The 17,224-nt window shown below is 39.2% G+C and overlaps 1 protein-coding gene across 1 annotated transcript; it reads left to right on the top strand.

The window, feature by feature from the left end:
- The first annotated feature begins 1,926 nt into the window (after positions 1-1,926).
- Positions 1,927-16,662, top strand: mrps5 (mitochondrial ribosomal protein S5). The gene is made up of 12 exons (XM_087802632.1): positions 1,927-1,981; positions 2,510-2,662; positions 2,744-2,869; positions 2,968-3,081; positions 4,115-4,234; positions 5,525-5,559; positions 10,667-10,757; positions 14,615-14,661; positions 15,194-15,251; positions 15,311-15,373; positions 15,435-15,571; positions 16,377-16,662. Exons 1-12 carry the CDS (start codon positions 1,933-1,935, stop codon positions 16,599-16,601), a joined length of 1,218 nt encoding a protein of 405 aa, XP_087658758.1. The 5' UTR covers positions 1,927-1,932; the 3' UTR covers positions 16,602-16,662.
- Positions 16,663-17,224: the final 562 nt, after the last annotated feature.

The following is a 17,224-nucleotide window of genomic DNA, read 5'->3' as shown; positions in this document are numbered from 1 at the left end:
ACATCTGTGTTTGATGATCTACTGACTCCTTCAAGAAACATCTGTGTTTGATGATCTACTGATTCCTTCAAGAAACATCTGTGTGTTTGATGATCTACTGACTCCTTCTAGAAACATCTGTGTTTGATGATCTACTGACTCCTTCAAGAAACATCTGTGTTTGATGATCTACTGACTCCTTCAAGAAACATCTCTGTGTTTGATGATCTACTGACTCCTTCAAGAAACATCTGTGTTTGATGATCTACTGACTCCTTCAAGAAACATGTGTGTTTGATGATCTACTGACTCCTTCAAGAAACATCTGTGTTTGATGATCTACTGACTCCTTCAAGAAACATCTGTGTTTGATGATCTACTGACTCCTTCAAGAAACATCTGTGTTTGATGATCTACTGACTCCTTCAAGAAACATCTGTGTTTGATGATCTACTGACTCCTTCAAGAAACATCTGTGTTTGATGATCTACTGACTCCTTCAAGAAACATCTGTGTTTGATGATCTACTGACTCCTTCAAGAAACATCTGTGTTTGATGATCTACTGACTCCTTCAAGAAACATCTTAAGACATGTTTATTTGTTCAGACTTTTCCTTGATTTTCTGGAACTCCTGTGTATTTCTCAGTGTTATTCTGACCTTAAAAGTTTATATTTTATTGAATATTGTTTAATTTTATATATAATACAAATCTATTGTGTCCTTCAATTGAATTTCAGTGCCTCACCGGCATCATGATAAAAAAGAGGGTTTCAAGCTATTTATAATTTTTTTTTTTTTCTTGTCGTTTAGATCTGAATCAGGAACTTTTATTGCCAGGTTTTGTAAACTCATTATGTTGTTTTGTTTTTTGTGGTGTGAGTACAGGATACAATAATGAAAGAAGATAACACACAAAATAAGCAATAGACAAAACAAGCACCAAGGCAACCATTCAACCGCCGAGACAACCTTTATTAAAAGGTTGTCTCGGCGGTTGAATCACTTTTAATTATGAAATTAAAACTGATTAAAGCACGGTACTTTAAAGTTTTAAACTAACTAATTTTTTACTGAAGGTCAAAATGAAAAGTACATGAGCACACATCTCTACACTTTAATTGGTTTAGAGTAAATATGAATAACACACAGGAAGAATGTTCTATACAATTCTTAATTTAAAAAAACAACACGTTTGTAGGATGTTTGTGTTGGTAAAAGTGTGATTCAAGAGGAATGATGATTACTTCTGTCACATGTGCTCACAGTAATTTGTAATTTCCACCTGTTGTCGATTCCATTTGAACAACACAATTCAAGATGTTAAAGTCAATCAATGTCACTTTCTAAGTGGACAGTTTGACTTCACATAAGTGTGATTAATAATAATAACAATAATAATACATTGTATTTGTGTCGTACTTTAAATTTGTCAACAAATCTCAAAGTGCTTCTGAGCTGTAGTTGAGCTGCTTTACTTTAGTTTACCAGAAAATAAATTTCAATACAGACAAATTTCCAATGAATTGTTCTCTTTTTAGACGTTCTTTCATGTAAATACAGAATTTCAAATTTGGAAAGTCTTTTCATGTTGTAATAATGTTGAATTTCTTGTGGGATGTAAGTCCATATGTTTCAGATTACTTCAATGTAAGGTTAGTTAAGGTCATTAAGAAAACTGTGAAAAATAACATTTTTTGTCTGACAAATATGACTTTAGATTTATTTTTACCACAATAGGTTCAAATAAATATCGATCTTTTATTCAGTAGGATAATTGTTTTTATTAGGCTCTGCAGTCGTAAAATACAAAGTTAAATGAGTCGTTATAACGTAACAAAAACATTTTGTTTGTTTTTTTGTCTTTCACGATGCAAGTTTAGAGCTTCTTTTTGAACAGGCACGGCGTGGCGACCTCCTTGCGCGCTGAAGGACCCCAGACAGAAATCCAACATGGCTGCGGCCATCAGAGTGTGTTGTGCCCTCCGCGTCACTGTCGGAGGTATTTATCATCATTTTTAAATACTATAAATGCATATAAAACATGCGGACATGTTTATGTTTTGTCCATGTTTATGGTAAATCGTGTCGCTGCGATCCTCGACACATCTTGGGTCGGATAGTACTCGTTTACATGCATTTCATTTCTAAATTGTTCTCCACTTAGTGCATTTGTGAAATGTAATATTATTGCATTATTCATATTTTATTTGTCTCATTATGTACATATGTAGTGTATTGGGCGTTGGTTTTAATGATATCAATCCACATGTTATGAGGTGAAATTGTGGTCGATGACGACGACAAGCAAGAATAAAATAAATGTTAATAAAAGAGTTACTATTCTTACCAAAATATATATTTTCTTATTGAATCAGAAACACACCAAAACAGTTTTATAGGTGCCACAGAAAAGGGTAATGATCTGTCAGATAGTGTCTGAAATTGCTTTTGTACCAACAATGCAGCAAACTTGAATACTTGGTCTTACAGTGGAGATTTCTAGACAACAACATGTGATGTTCTTCAGGTAAAGCTGCTCTTCAAACCATTGGAGGATCTGCTCAAGTGGCTCATCTTGCCAGTCGGGCTTCTGTCACGTCTCTGCACAGAAACTCTGCATTTCCTCCGACCCCGGTTACAGCCTGGCAGCAAACCAGACATGGTAGCTTCTTCAACAAATGTAAGTGACTTTTCTTCTCTGGAAAACACACAATAGTCACATTCGTGGTGTTTCACTTTGGATTGGGATGTCTTTGTCCAGTGACGGCAGACCAGCTGTGGAAAGGCATGCTGGCGGAGTCCGGCTCCGGAGCCAAAAAGGGCCGAGGCAAGAGAGCTAAACGTAGACTGAAGAAAGACTTAAACCGTGGACAGGACCTTGGAGAAGGTTAGAGATGTTTATTTCAATGCTCTTCGAAATATTATATTGGGATATCATTCAAAGTTAAATTCCTCTATTTTATTTTCACTCTCGTCTACTTCTAGGCCGGGGAGGATATCTTTGGCCCGGTCTGAACACCTTGTTGGCGAAGCAAGGAGACATTCAGCAAGTGAGTCGACGAGGTCGAGCAGAGCAGGAGGAAAGGGCGGCGGCGCTGGGTGAGAGAAGATTACACTTGATTGTTAAATCTTCACTTGGTATCTGTTACTTTTGTGCGACTAAACAAAATGGAAATTCAAATTATTGAGCGAAAGAAGAATAACATTATAAAATGTATAAAAATGATATAAACGTTATAGTTGGAACGATCATTTTTACTGGTTAATGGGAGTTTGGATCGAACCTGTGTGTTTCACCTGGTGTGCAGCAGCAAGTGAGGTCCTGCACTCCGAGGAACTTGATAGCGTTCTACACTTCTGCTGTGTCGCCGCCAGGGCTGAACGATTTATCGCATTTGCGATATAATCGCGATATTCCAAAAATGCGATTTATTATAATAGCAGAGGTTGCGATTTTATTAAATGTCTATTTCATTTTCAAGCCGTCAAAATGAATGAATGAATGACATGTGTGTGCTCGTCAAAGTTATGCAATCACACACAAATTGTGTAAATGATAATATATTATTGTGTATGACAGGAAATGCAATTATACACACGAGAAACTGCAAAAATATGCAGTTAGAAAAAGAAGAAAGAATGACTAGTGTTTTCACTTTTCTTTACTCTGGAGTTTGTATGATTTATTATTGACTCATAAATATGTTTACATCACACTTTTAGCACGTTTTTATACTATTTTTTAGTATTTGCAGTGAATATGTTTGTTTACAAGTGTAATTAGAGTTAATAATAAACCTTCTCTCTTTATTGAGTTTGCTTAACTCGCCTTCATCATAAAAATGATTTAATAACTTTATATTGAGAATGAAAGAGAAATATATTTGAATGTAAAGTTGATCATTTATTGTATTAGATTAAAAAAGAGGACATTGTAAAAAAAATAATATTTCGGAAAATAATTGCAATTATATTTTTTTTGTCTTTTAATAATCATTCAGCCATAGTCGCCGCGGTGATCAAATGAGTTATTAATAATTACACAATGAATTTCAAAGTGTGGAAAACAGCATCTCTGGGCTTGTATGTTAATGACTTGATGTCTCTTTTATGTTAATGATGTCTCCTGCAGCAACCAAGAGGGAGGAGTGGGAACGTTTTAAGAAGATAAAGATCAAGCGTGAAAGAGGCTGGACTGGTAGTAGCTGGGGAGGGGTCAGCCTGGGAGCCCCGGATCCAGGACCCAATGGAGGTACAGTGACAAAAAAACACTTGCATACATATTGGAACAGGTTTTATTTGTGTTTCCGATAAAGTATGTGTTGAACTTCCTGCTGATGAAAACAAATCCAGGCAGAATTATGGGTGGTGTTTGCAATAATGAGATCCTGAGCTGGAAGAAGCTCGACCTTGCAGTGACCGAGGAACGAACAGTGTAATGATGAAGGATTTCTGTGTTGTTTTACAATATGCCATTTAAGGCCTTGGCTACATGAGAACCCACCGCATTTCTTACCGTCAAGAGTCGTGGGATTTCAACTTCAGATGCTAGAAGCACAAAACAGACTTGACTGACCTCGACAGAAGGAATTGCATTTTGTCAAGTGAAGAAGTTCATGCTTTTGCTGGAGGCTTGAGTCTCATTAAAATACTGTTGTGTTGATTATAATTAGTGATGTGTTGATGAAGCTTCATGAAGCAGTGTCATTATCTTCGGAGTCCACTAGATGGCATCTCGGCAATATTTTCCTTTGTTAATGAAACATCATTTGATGGCGCCACCTACTGACCTCTGAACAACATGACACTGCTTCATGAAGCTTCATCAGACCATCACTAAATGTCTGTAAAAAAGCTGTAAATATCTGATAAACATACAAAGATTAGGGGCCAAAATAGGCCCCAAAACATACTGTGACTGTCGGTCGGGCAGTGAAGACGGGAAGGGAAGTGTGAATATGATCAGAGACTGTAAAGAAAAGGGAGAAGGGACTGAATTTATTTAAACAAAAAATCTGCCCAATGCAAGTAACATGACATTACCAGATGGTTAAAATGGTTGACATTATTTAATGGGATACATTTCTAAAATATAAATCATGAAATAATGAAAGACGTGAATTAAAAGCACCTTCTTTCAGGTTGTTTTCGCTGTTTTGTTTAATGGATTAGACAAGAAAAAGACAGTTGCACCTTAAAGCTTACATGGTTAACAGTTAAACAATTATTGTCATTAACACAATAACAAAACATTTCTACAAGATTGCTTTTATAGATGAACTCTGACCTCCTGAGGTTCCACATGAACCCAGTCATAGGGCCTCACATTTAGTTACAGCAAATGTGTAATCGCATCATCAGAAACGAGTACAGGCAGTGACACACGTAGATTATTGGAGTTTGAATGTTCAGTGTGTTTGTAATTCTCACACTCGCAATAATACTCTAGAGGCCTTGGCAGTGGTGAAGAGTTGTCCATCCATTCTTTCATCCAGGTTTTCACATTTCTCATTTTAAGAAAGAAAACATTTTGTCTCCACAGAATCATACGAAGACTTTGATACACGTGTCATTGAGGTGAGTGTCATTTACAAAACATTGTTGATGCAAATTTGAGTTCATTATTGTTGAAGTGAAAACAGCCTTAAAAGTGTATTTTTATAAACGGCCTTTTCAGCAAATTGTTAACTTATTTTGAATAGCAGGAGAATAATTTATTTTTCAATTTTATATACGTAATATATATATATGTGTATATATATATATATATATTATATGTGTGTAACTTTTGATTGACATCCAAATATATTTAAGACGAGCTTTTGTGTAATTCAAGTTTTGTCTTCAGATACATTTTCCCTCAATTGCTTTTGGAAGAAAGGCCCAAAATATTTAAATAGAAATGGCTATTTTTTGGTTCGGAAAATAAAGTCTTCATTTGTGCAATTATGGTGTCGAGCACAACAGTACCACACTTTCTACAGTGTTCCTCAGAGGCTCGATGTTATCGCCTAAGTACGCTCTTAAGACTTGGACACTGCTTAGCAAATAAGAAATAAATAATGAAATCACTTCAATATAATCAAACATTCCATTGAGATTTTGGTTTTGGACCGTAGTAGTATTTCATCATGTCATATCGTTCAATAAAAACATATGGTTTATTCTCCAGGAGCTTCATGCACTAATAAGTTCGTAGATCTTTTACTAAATATGTCTGGAAACTGAAATCCAGTAGCTGGTGCAGCACAAAAATATTCACATGTATTAATCTGTGCGTGACACTGATTTAGGCACTTTTCCTACGAACATCCCAAACAACATAGAATTAATCGCAGACTTGTTCGTCCCTTTCCACGCCCTCATTTACATATTTAAATCATATTTAAATGAATCACAGTCTGTGATTTTTCTCTCCGCGATCAGAACAAACAAATGAAAACATGAACGTAAACTGGATCGACAGTTTATATTCGTTCATTTAAACATGTCTGACATGGATCACATACTTACGTTTAAATAGTGCAGACGAGCTCCGTGTCAATGTTTATATTTTATATACACAGTTATTAACACAAATACTTTATTTACAGACGATCTTATTTGAAACGTATCAAAATGAGTTTAAGTAAGTAATTTTCATTTGTATAGTGCTTTTCCAGACCAGGGTCACAAAGCGCTTAAACAATCAAAACAATACTCAATAAATATATACTTTAAAGATCAAGATAACACTGATAACACAACAGGAGTTCCAGAAAATCAAGGAAAAACTGAACAATAAAAACGTCTTAAGATGTTTCTTAAAGGAGTCAGTAGACTCCATCAAGCGCAAAGAGAGAGAAGATTGTTCCAAAGCTTAGGAGCAACAGTCTGGAAGGATTTCTCTCCTCTGGTCCTGAGCCGTGTTCAGGAACCATAAGTAGATTTTGATCCACAGACCTCAGAGCCAGGTTGTCTTAATAAATGCAGATCATCAATTATGTGAATGTGAACATATTAATAAGTTAGTGAATAATTGAATATCTACTCGTGTAACTACAACTACTGTGTGTTTATTTATGATCAATATTGATCGTTAATGCATCTGCATCTGAGCATCTTATCCGGGCGTACGCCACCTACAGACCTTGCAGGAATTACGAATTTTTGTACCGCTCTTCAGTATCGATACATATGGACATTGATGTGAAAAGTGGTTCAGCACATATTTTGTGCGTATAACCCCTCAGTACATGAGGCCCTTGTAAGTAGAAGTGTGCTCGACAAATAGATGGAGCCTCCAGTCTGCTCGGAGCAGCCTGGGATTGGGAAAGCCCCTAAAATCGTTAGTAAGTGCACTATTTATTATCCTCCTCCAGACAGAGCAGCAGCGTAAGTGAATGTAATGTCCTCTGAAGAGACGGAGGAGTGCGGGTGTGTGTTTGCCTCAATAAATTCAAGCCTAATGAAATGAAAAAGGCTTACTGGAATAAAAGGCTTGTCTTTCAAGGACGATGACACCAGCATGCCATTAGTGAATACATCCAAGAGCAGGAGAGGCGGTGGGGTGTGAGTAGTGTGGACTATACTGTGGGATACAGACCATACTCTTTACCAGGAAGGCTCACTTTCTGATACTGACAGTGGAAACCAGACCATTGATGTCTTCATATATGGCAGGTATCAGATACATCCTAAATGATACATTACCTTAATAGAGAATAATGAAGAGTAACACAGTGTAATTACTGCAGTTGTCTATCCAAAGTCAGGCCTGGGGAACCAAACACTTGTATACACAAGTTAGTTTGTAGTAATCCCTGTTTATTGGATCCTTATACTAGTGCTGGTCTGATGAAGCTTCATGAAACGGTGCCATTATCTTCAGAGTCCACTAGATGGTAGTGATGTGTTGATGAAGCTTCATGAAATGGTGTCATTATCTTCAGAGTCCACTAGATGGTAGTGATGTGTTGATGAAGCTTCATGAAATGGTGTCATTATCTTTAGAGCCCACTAGATGGTAGTGATGTGTTGATGAAGCTTCATGAAACAGTGTCATTATCTTCACAGTCCACTAGATGGTAGTGATGTGTTGATGAAGCTTCATGAAACGGTGTCATTATCGTCAGAGTCCACTATATGGTAGTGATGTGTCGATGAAGCTTCATGAAACGGTGTCATTATAGTCAGAGTCCACTAGATGGTAGTGATGTGTTGATGAAGCTTCATGAAACGGTGTCATTATCTTCAGAGTCCACTAGATGGTAGTGATGTGTTGATGAAGCTTCATGAAACAGTGTCATTATCTTCAGAGTCCACTAGATGGTAGTGATGTGTTGATGAAGCTTCATGAAACAGTTTCATTATCTTCAGAGTCCACTAGATGGTAGTGATGTGTTGATGAAGCTTCATGAAACAGTGTCCTTATCTTCAGAGTCCACTAGATGGTAGTGATGTGTTGATGAAGCTTCATGAAACGGTGTCATTATCTTCAGAGTCCACTAGATGGTAGTGATGTGTTGATGAAGCTTCATGAAACGGTGTCATTATCTTCAGAGTCCACTAGATGGTAGTGATGTGTTGATGAAGCTTCATGAAACAGTGTCATTATCTTCAGAGTCCACTAGATGGTAGTGATGTGTTGATGAAGCTTCATGAAACAGTTTCATTATCTTCAGAGTCCACTAGATGGTAGTGATGTGTTGATGAAGCTTCATGAAACAGTTTCATTATCTTCAGAGTCCACTAGAGGGTAGTGATGTGTTGATGAAGCTTCATGAAACAGTTTCATTATCTTCAGAGTCCACTAGATGGTAGTGATGTGTTGAAGAAGCTTCATGAAACAGTGTCAATATCTTCAGAGTCCACTAGATGGCGTCTCTGCATTAGTTTCCTTAGTTTTGAACAAATATTCTAATGAAACAATTTTTAAAGTGATGGCGCCACCTACTGACATCTGTTTAATGAAGCTTCACCAAAACATCACTACCTTTAAACTTTCTGGATTGTTGTGGTGATTCAGGGTTGGTCCTACACACTGTTTTCAAACTAAAACCAGTTTGACATCAGAGCGAGCCAGAGGGGGAAGATGTCTCGGTGCGACACAGAAAAGTGATGTTCATGGCTACGTTCCAGAGACTGCAGACACTTGGACAGGACTCAGAAAATTCATTACCAGAGATGGAACATCTTCAGCATCAGAAACTACTTTCTCTCTCACTGTTACATGAAACAACCTTGAAACTAAAACTGAGAAAATAACTTTCCAACAGAAAAGAATCTCAATCGAAGAGCTTATGGCCTTGAAAAAGGCTTATCTCGAATTAAAAGGTTTTTGTTTCTCCTTGGCAAACAAACTATTTGTATACCACCTTTGTTTTTACATAAGGGTATTGTCACTTTTTACAGCTCAGTAGGAGGCGCTGACAGCTTTAAAATGATGTGTGGCCAGTGCCTTTAAAAATAAGGGCACTGTGTAATGAAACCTCGTCAGCGGTTTCATGAAATCACATATAACATCTTGTATAGTTAGAAACTACTGGAACAGATGGATGGATACTTTATTGATCCCGGAGGAGAAAGATGTAGGACTGGAGCTCAGTCTTCATCCTAGAATACACTTAAAAACATCCAAATAATTCCAGAAAAACTTCAATAAATTTGTATAGTTTAAGTTTGTTATCAGTCGTTCGGCTCCTGTTTGAAGTCTTTCTTCGTCGAAACACGTTGTCGGTTCGAATGCACAAGATTCACAAACTGCTTCTGTTCAAATGAGTTTAAAATACACAGATTTTTTTTTTTTTTATTGTATTTCGGAACAATTTCTAATGTCGAGGCCTCAATACAAGAGGGAGGTTGCAGACGAGCAGTATGGAGGTATTCGGATGTATTTAAGTAATATTTGTAGAGCGCTTAAAAAATCTAAACAATACTCCATCAAATATATGCTAAAACATCAAGACAACATCGAGACAAACACAGGAGTCTCAGAAAATCAAGGAAAAGCCTGCAGGAATAAAAGTGTATTTTTGGACAAAGACACCTGAGCATCAATCGCTACGTTTAAAAGGATATTTTAAAAACTCTAAAAAGGAATGTATTACTCTGATAAATAAGATGCTCTTTCTCACCAATTCTACATAATTACAGCATGAGTGACAACTAGACATTAGTTCTCCAGGAATAACGGAGGAAATAATCAATAAATCATTTTTGTTTTAATATTGTTTGTGACGTTTCCAGTTGACTTATTAGATTTTTATGTATTCCCCTGAGAACTGATGTTATTTTAAAAGCCTCCTGACATCAGCAGTACTCATGACTTTAAGCCATTAAACTTGATGATTAAAGTAGTGATAAACATGTTGACATACTGCAGAGGAACTCATTTCTGTCCACGTCTGAGCAACTTGTAGATCATTTCTACACTTTCACTCCCCGCAGCTCACTTTGAGTGAAGTGGCACTCCTCATATTATAGTTCTAAACACTCAGTATCTGCTGCCCATTTTTATTTTTTGTCCTAGCACGTTGTCCTTCGCGTTAACTTTTGGTTTTCTAAAGTATTACTTTTTCACATTTCCTCCCTGTCATCCTGCTGAGGTAGTGTTTCTCTGTGCTGCTACCACGCTGACCCCTGGTGTTTGTTCAGTGTATTGCAGGTCTGTCATAGCTGTTCCCAAAACCATCTTGTGTTGCAGGTGAAGAGCGTGTTCTCCATGACGGCTAAAGAAGGCAGGCGGAGATCCATCAGCTGTTTGGTCGTCGTTGGCAACGGGAATGGAGCCGCAGGTAACTTTACAGTTAAAATGTTCTTATTTGAGTCGCGTATGAAGGGTTCGACTTGGATCATATAAAGTAAGTACAACAAATTAAAGCTCACGTAATTTGTATCTTGATCTAAATCATCCTCATATTAAAAAATATTCTTATCCGATGTTTGTTTTTTCAATTTTCTAAATGTATATATTTTTTACTAAAACTGGTTTTGCTGCTGAATAGTCTTTTTTTAAGATTTTAAGAAAATGCATTTTACTTTAAGGAAACAATCTTCTGGTGTGTGACGGGGATGTTTTTTTTCAAATATATTTTAATTTTCTGCATCACTTAGACAAGATCAAAAGGACACATTTTAACCAATGAGGTTTCAGCTAAAACAAGCAACACCAGACCGACAATCAACTGATTTCACTCTGAAGACTTCTGATTGGGCAAAAGGTGTCCTCTTGATTGGTTGGAACAAAAACCTGCAGCCACTGCGGCCCTTGAGGACCGAGTTTCCCCACCCCTGCTCTGAAGGGAACATATGTGTTGATTTAAGTGTCTCTTAAATTGTTCTAGGACCTCTATTATACTCATCAGTATGTTTCTTTTTGCACAAAACTCTCATTGAGTAAAGATACCTGTGAGAAGATCCACACAATGACAGCTCGACTTCAGAATCAAAATCCTGACGCGTTTATCATCATCTCTGGAGACTTTAATCATGCCAACCTGGACTCTACTCTGCCTACTTTCCATCAGGCCGTGGATTGTCCCACCAGGAATAACAGGACAATTGACCTTCTTTATTCCAACTTGAAGGACGCCTACAGAGCCAAACCTCTTCCTCCACTTGGAAGGTCCGATCACAACCTGGTCCACCTTCAGTCACAGTACACTCCTCTGGTGCAGAGACAGACTGTGACCACTAAGACAATCAGAAAGTGGACACCAGCTGTGGAGGACGCCATCAGAGACTGCTTTGAAACAACAGACTGGGATGTGCTGCTGAGGTCTCATGGTGAGGACATCGAGGGACAGACACACTGTCTAACAGATTATTTAAATTTCTGTTTGGACGTTGTCGCCCCTACTAAGACTGTCCGCTGTTACCCTAATAATAAACCGTGGGTAACAAAGGAGGTCAAGGATGTCCTTAACAGGAAGAAAGTGGCATTCAGGAGCAGAGACAGGGACGCCATGAGGTCAGCTCAGCAGGAGGTGAAGCGATGCTTGAAGGAGGCAAAGGACACCTACAGGAGGAGGTTGGAGGAGAAGCTGAGCCGAGAAGAAATAAGAGAGGTCTGGGATGGTGTTAAAACCATCACTGGACACAAGACCAAGGCCTCTCTGACTGCAGTGGACACGGTGGATGAGGCAAATGGACTGAACAACTTTTTCAACAGGTTTGAGCAGGTCACCTCACCCTCACTGCTGCCCGCCTCAGGACCTGCCCCACCTTCTTGTGTCCCCCCCAGCTCCACAGAACCACTTCCCAGCTTCACCTCACTCCAGGTACAGGATGTACTTCGGAGGATTCGTCCAGGGAAGGCTGCTGGTCCTGATAAGGTGTCTGCTCGACTGCTAAAGACCTGCGCTGCTGAACTAGCTGAGCCACTCCAGCATGTCTTCAACCTCAGTCTACGGCTGGGGAAAGTACCAACTCTGTGGAAGACTTCCTGTATCGTTCCAGTCCCTAAAAAGATCCGACCGAGTGTGCTGAACGATTACAGACCGGTGGCACTGACTTCGCAGCTGATGAAGACACTGGAGCGGCTGGTCCTCAAACATCTCACGCCACAAGTCCAGCACGCGCAAGACCCCCTGCAGTTTGCCTACCAGCCAGCAGTTGGTGTGGAAGATGCCATCCTTCACCTCCTGCATCGGACCTACTCCCACTTGGATAAAGGAAGTGGTTCAGTGAGAATCCTGTTCCTGGACTTCTCTAGTGCCTTCAACACTATCCAACCCACTCTGCTGCAGGACAAACTGACTAAGATGCATGTGGACCCTGGTCTGGTCTCCTGGATTACGGACTATCTTACTGATCGACCACAGTATGTCAGGCTGAAGGACATCAAGTCTGACACTATGGTGTGCAGTACAGGAGCACCTCAGGGGACAGTACTGGCCCCTCTCCTCTTCACCATCTACACTTCAGACTTCTGCTACAACTCAGAGCTGAGTCTCGTCCAGAAGTATGCTGACGACACTGCCATTGTTGGATGCATCAGGGACAACAGCGAAGACGAGTACAGGAGTCTGATACGTGACTTTGTGGACTGGAGTGAGAGGAACCACTTGCAGCTGAACACCTCAAAAACCAAGGAGCTGGTCTTGGATTTCGGGAGGTCCAGGACAAAGCCACGTCCAGTGTCCATCAGAGGCGACGAGGTGGAGATAGTGGACAACTATAAGTACCTCGGTGTGTGGATGGACAGTAAACTGGACTGGTCCTGCAACACAGACCATGTGTATAAGAAGGTTCAGAGTAGACTGTACTTTCTGAGGAGGCTTCGTTCATTTAACATCTGCAAGAAGCTCCTCTGCATGTTCTACCAGTCTGTGGTGGCCAGTGTCCTGTTCTATGCTGTGGTGTGTTGGGGTGGAAATGTGTCCAAGAGGAGTGTCAACAGGTTGGACAGGTTGATCAGGAGGGCTGGTTCTGTGGTTGGAATGAAGCTGGACTCACTGGTGACAGTTGCTGAGAGGAGATCATTGAACAAACTACTGTCCATCATGGACGATGACAGTCATCCTCTCAGCACTGTCATCAGTGAGCAGAGAAGCAGAATGAGTGCACGAATGCTCCTACCCAGGTGCAAAACAAATAGACTCAGGGACTCATTCATCCCTCGGGCTATTAAATTGTACAATTCTGAGTTCGGGGGCAGGAGTGGAGTGAGAGTATCTGGATGTTCTGTTCCATGTTAGTCTTTGTATCTTTGTCTTTGTTGTTTTTCTTTCCTTGACCTATGTTCTTTGTCTTTGTCTTTAGACTTAGATTGTGTCATCTTGTTCTTCCTCTTTATGTTCTTCTTATTTTATTTTTTATGTATTATTTTTTATTGTTTATGAAAAATTGCTGGCTATTGTAAAAAAAACAATTTCCCAAAGGAGACCTCCTGAGGGATCAATAAAGTTTTACCTTACCTTACCTTACCTTATATTTATATTATAAAATACGCTTAAGGATGAAATCTCGTCCAAGCAACCACGCCCACTCTGCTGTGATTGGTCACAAAAACACAAGTTGCATTCAAGGACTCACGTAAATTTCAAACTCACCCCTGAAACTCCCGTTTTGTAAATTAAAAACAAATAATAAAAATCAGGTTTTCTGCTTAATGTACACATTACAAAAACACCTAAAGGCAGAAGTTACTTCTCACCATGTTTACATAAATATTTATTTTGTTTCACGACATGTAGGTTCTTAACTGATTTAGGGCTTCTAGGGGAGGACACCTGCACCAGAGTGACATAATCTCATTTGGCGAGATTTCAGACGGGAGAGAACTTTATTAAGTTATAACTTCAAACGGAGTAGCGTCATGATGAATGAACTACTGCATTTTGAAGACTTTAATATTTACAACATGTGAATAAGGCAGGAGAGTTGGCTTTTCATGTTTGTTGCCCTTTTAGCTTTTGATGCAAACAACCTTAAAATATAGATTTGTTTAATTGTTTTCTGAACATTTCCTCTGTCACAACAAGAGGGGCGTTACAGACGAGCACTACTAGGTATTTGGATGTTTTTAAGTGTTTTTTTGGACGAAGACAACTGAGCTCTGGTCACTACATTAAAATGAACAAACACTTTTGTCTATATATAAAAAGAACAGATTACTCTGATGATAATAATAATAATGTTTCTCTGGCAGGATTTGCGTTGGGCAAGGGTCCGGAGAGAAACACGGCGCTGAGGAAGGTAAGAAGTTCTGATCCCGACTTCACTCACAGCAGATGAACTGCTTTATTTCAAAATGACATGTTATACAAATATTTCTGTATCTAATAAACTGGGATGGCGTGTAAATCTGAACTCGTAAAATAAAAGACTGTGTGAATAAATTATTTAAGAAATGACATGAGAATAAATATCAAAACTTGTAAATAAGAAATTAAAAATGCAAACATTTTAGATGAAATAACAAATGTAATGAATATATGTGCAACATATCTTAAGTTAAGAACTTTTTACTAAGGGCTATTTCTGTAAATATAAAAGTGTATTTAAATTCATTCAAATTGTGTGTATTGTCAATATGTCGTATAAATGCTAAAAGCCAGGGTTTATGAAAACAAAGTAATAATTGTCCAAAAACGAATCACTTTTTATACTTAAAAGTCTCCTTTTCTTACTTGTACGTGATTGTAAAATGATTAAAAAGCTTCGTGTTTATATTTTATATTTATATTTGTCAATAACGAGCTAAACACGTGATGTCGTGTCACGGCAGGCGAAGAACCGAGCCATGAACTACCTGCACTTCATCGAGAGATACGAAGACCACACCAGTGAGTCCACTCGTCCGTCTCTTCACGCCGACCCGAGTAACTCCTTCTCTCTCCGACAGTTTATCACGACATCGAGTCCAACTTTAAGAAGACGACGCTGCGCATGAAGAAGAAGAACAGAGGTGAGTCCATGAGCGCCGGTCATGTTGGTCTGGACCGACGAGAGCCTGTGTTTGTGTGCAGGCTACGGTCTCCACTGCCACCGCGCCGTCATCACCATTTGTAAACTCATCGGGATCCAGGACATGTACTGTAAAGTGGACGGATCCGTCAACCTGCTCAACATGACCAAAGCTCTGTTCTCTGGGCTGGCCAACCAGGTGAGACCATCATCATCATCATGACACTGTCGTTACTGGTGTGTTGGTGTAGATGAGTATCACCATATGTGTGTGATAGTGTAGTAACAAAGTATATAGGTGTAGTATTTTCCAGTACTTGACTCTGGTGTTGTGATAGTGTAGTAACAAGAATATATGTGTAGTATTGTCCAGTACTTGACTCTGGTGTTGTGATAGTGTAGTAACAAGTATATATGTGTAGTATTGTCCAGTACTTGACTCTGGTGTTGTGATAGTGTAGTAACAAGTATATATGTGTAGTATTGTCCAGTACTTGAATCTGGTGTTGTGATAGTGTAGTAACAAGTATATATGTGTAGTATTGTCCAGTACTTGACTCTGGTGTTGTGATAGTGTAGTAACAAGTATATATGTGTAGTATTGTCCAGTACTTGACTCTGGTGTTGTGATAGTGTAGTAACAAGTATATATGTGTAGTATTGTCCAGTACTTGACTCTGGTGTTGTAATAGTGTAGTAACAAGTATATATGTGTAGTATTGTCCAGTACTTGACTCTGGTGTTGTGATAGTGTAGTAACAAGTATATATGTGTAGTATTGTCCAGTACTTGAATCTGGTGTTGTAGTATTTACAGAGCACATGACTCTTGACGAAGTCGTCACTGCTTTCATTAACATGTCACTATATGTAAGTATCAGGTAACACTCACTCACACACACACACACACACACACACACACACACACACACACACACACACACACACACACACACACACACACACACACACACACTCTCACACACACGTGTCTTCACCCTCCAGGAGACGCACCAGGCTCTGTCCGACAAGAAGAAGCTGCACGTGGTTGAGTTCCGGCCTCAGTGCGGCCCGCTGCCCATCGTCGTGGCCAGTCCCTGCGAAGGCGTCCGGGCCGACCCGGAGCCCGAAGACGACGTTCCGAACACCAGGCTGCACTGGGACGATGTGCGACGGGCTCAGGGCATGCATAACTCGCCGTGGGTCAATCTCAAAAGAACCGTCTGGTAGCCAGAGTGCGTCGGTGGGAGTTTGTGTGTCAAATCAAAATAAAGATGTGTGCGACAGAAAACTGTTTCTATCGTTGAATCATTACGTCATTCAGACGATAATAACCATAACCATTACTACATTAGCATAACTACGTTGTTGATGAAGCTTCATGAAACAGTGTCATTATCTTCAGAGTCCACTAGATGGTAGTGATGTGTTGATGAAGCTTCATGAAACAGTGTCATTATCTTCAGAGTCCACGAGATGGTAGTGATGTGTTGATGAAGCTTCATGAAACAGTGTCATTATCTTCAGAGTCCACGAGATGGTAGTGATGTGTTGATGAAGCTTCATGAAACAGTGTCATTATCTTCAGAGTCCAGTAGATGGTAGTGATGAAGCTTCATGAAACAGTGTCATTATCTTCAGAGTCCAGTAGATGGTAGTGATGTGTTGATGAAGCTTCATGAAACGGTGTCATTATCTTCAGAGTCCACGAGATGGTAGTGATGTGTTGATGAAGCTTCATGAAACAGTGTCATTATCTTCAGAGTCCACTAGATGGTAGTGATGTGTTGATGAAGCTTCATGAAACGGTGTCATTATCTTCAGAGTCCACGAGATGGTAGTGATGTGTTGAT

This window comes from Callionymus lyra, chromosome 11 (assembly GCF_982586985.1).
Source record: "Callionymus lyra chromosome 11, fCalLyr1.hap1.1, whole genome shotgun sequence".
NCBI classification, from domain to species: domain Eukaryota; kingdom Metazoa; phylum Chordata; class Actinopteri; order Syngnathiformes; family Callionymidae; genus Callionymus; species Callionymus lyra.
Note: the sequence above shows the minus strand (reverse complement) of the source record. Positions and strands in the feature narration are given on the sequence as shown.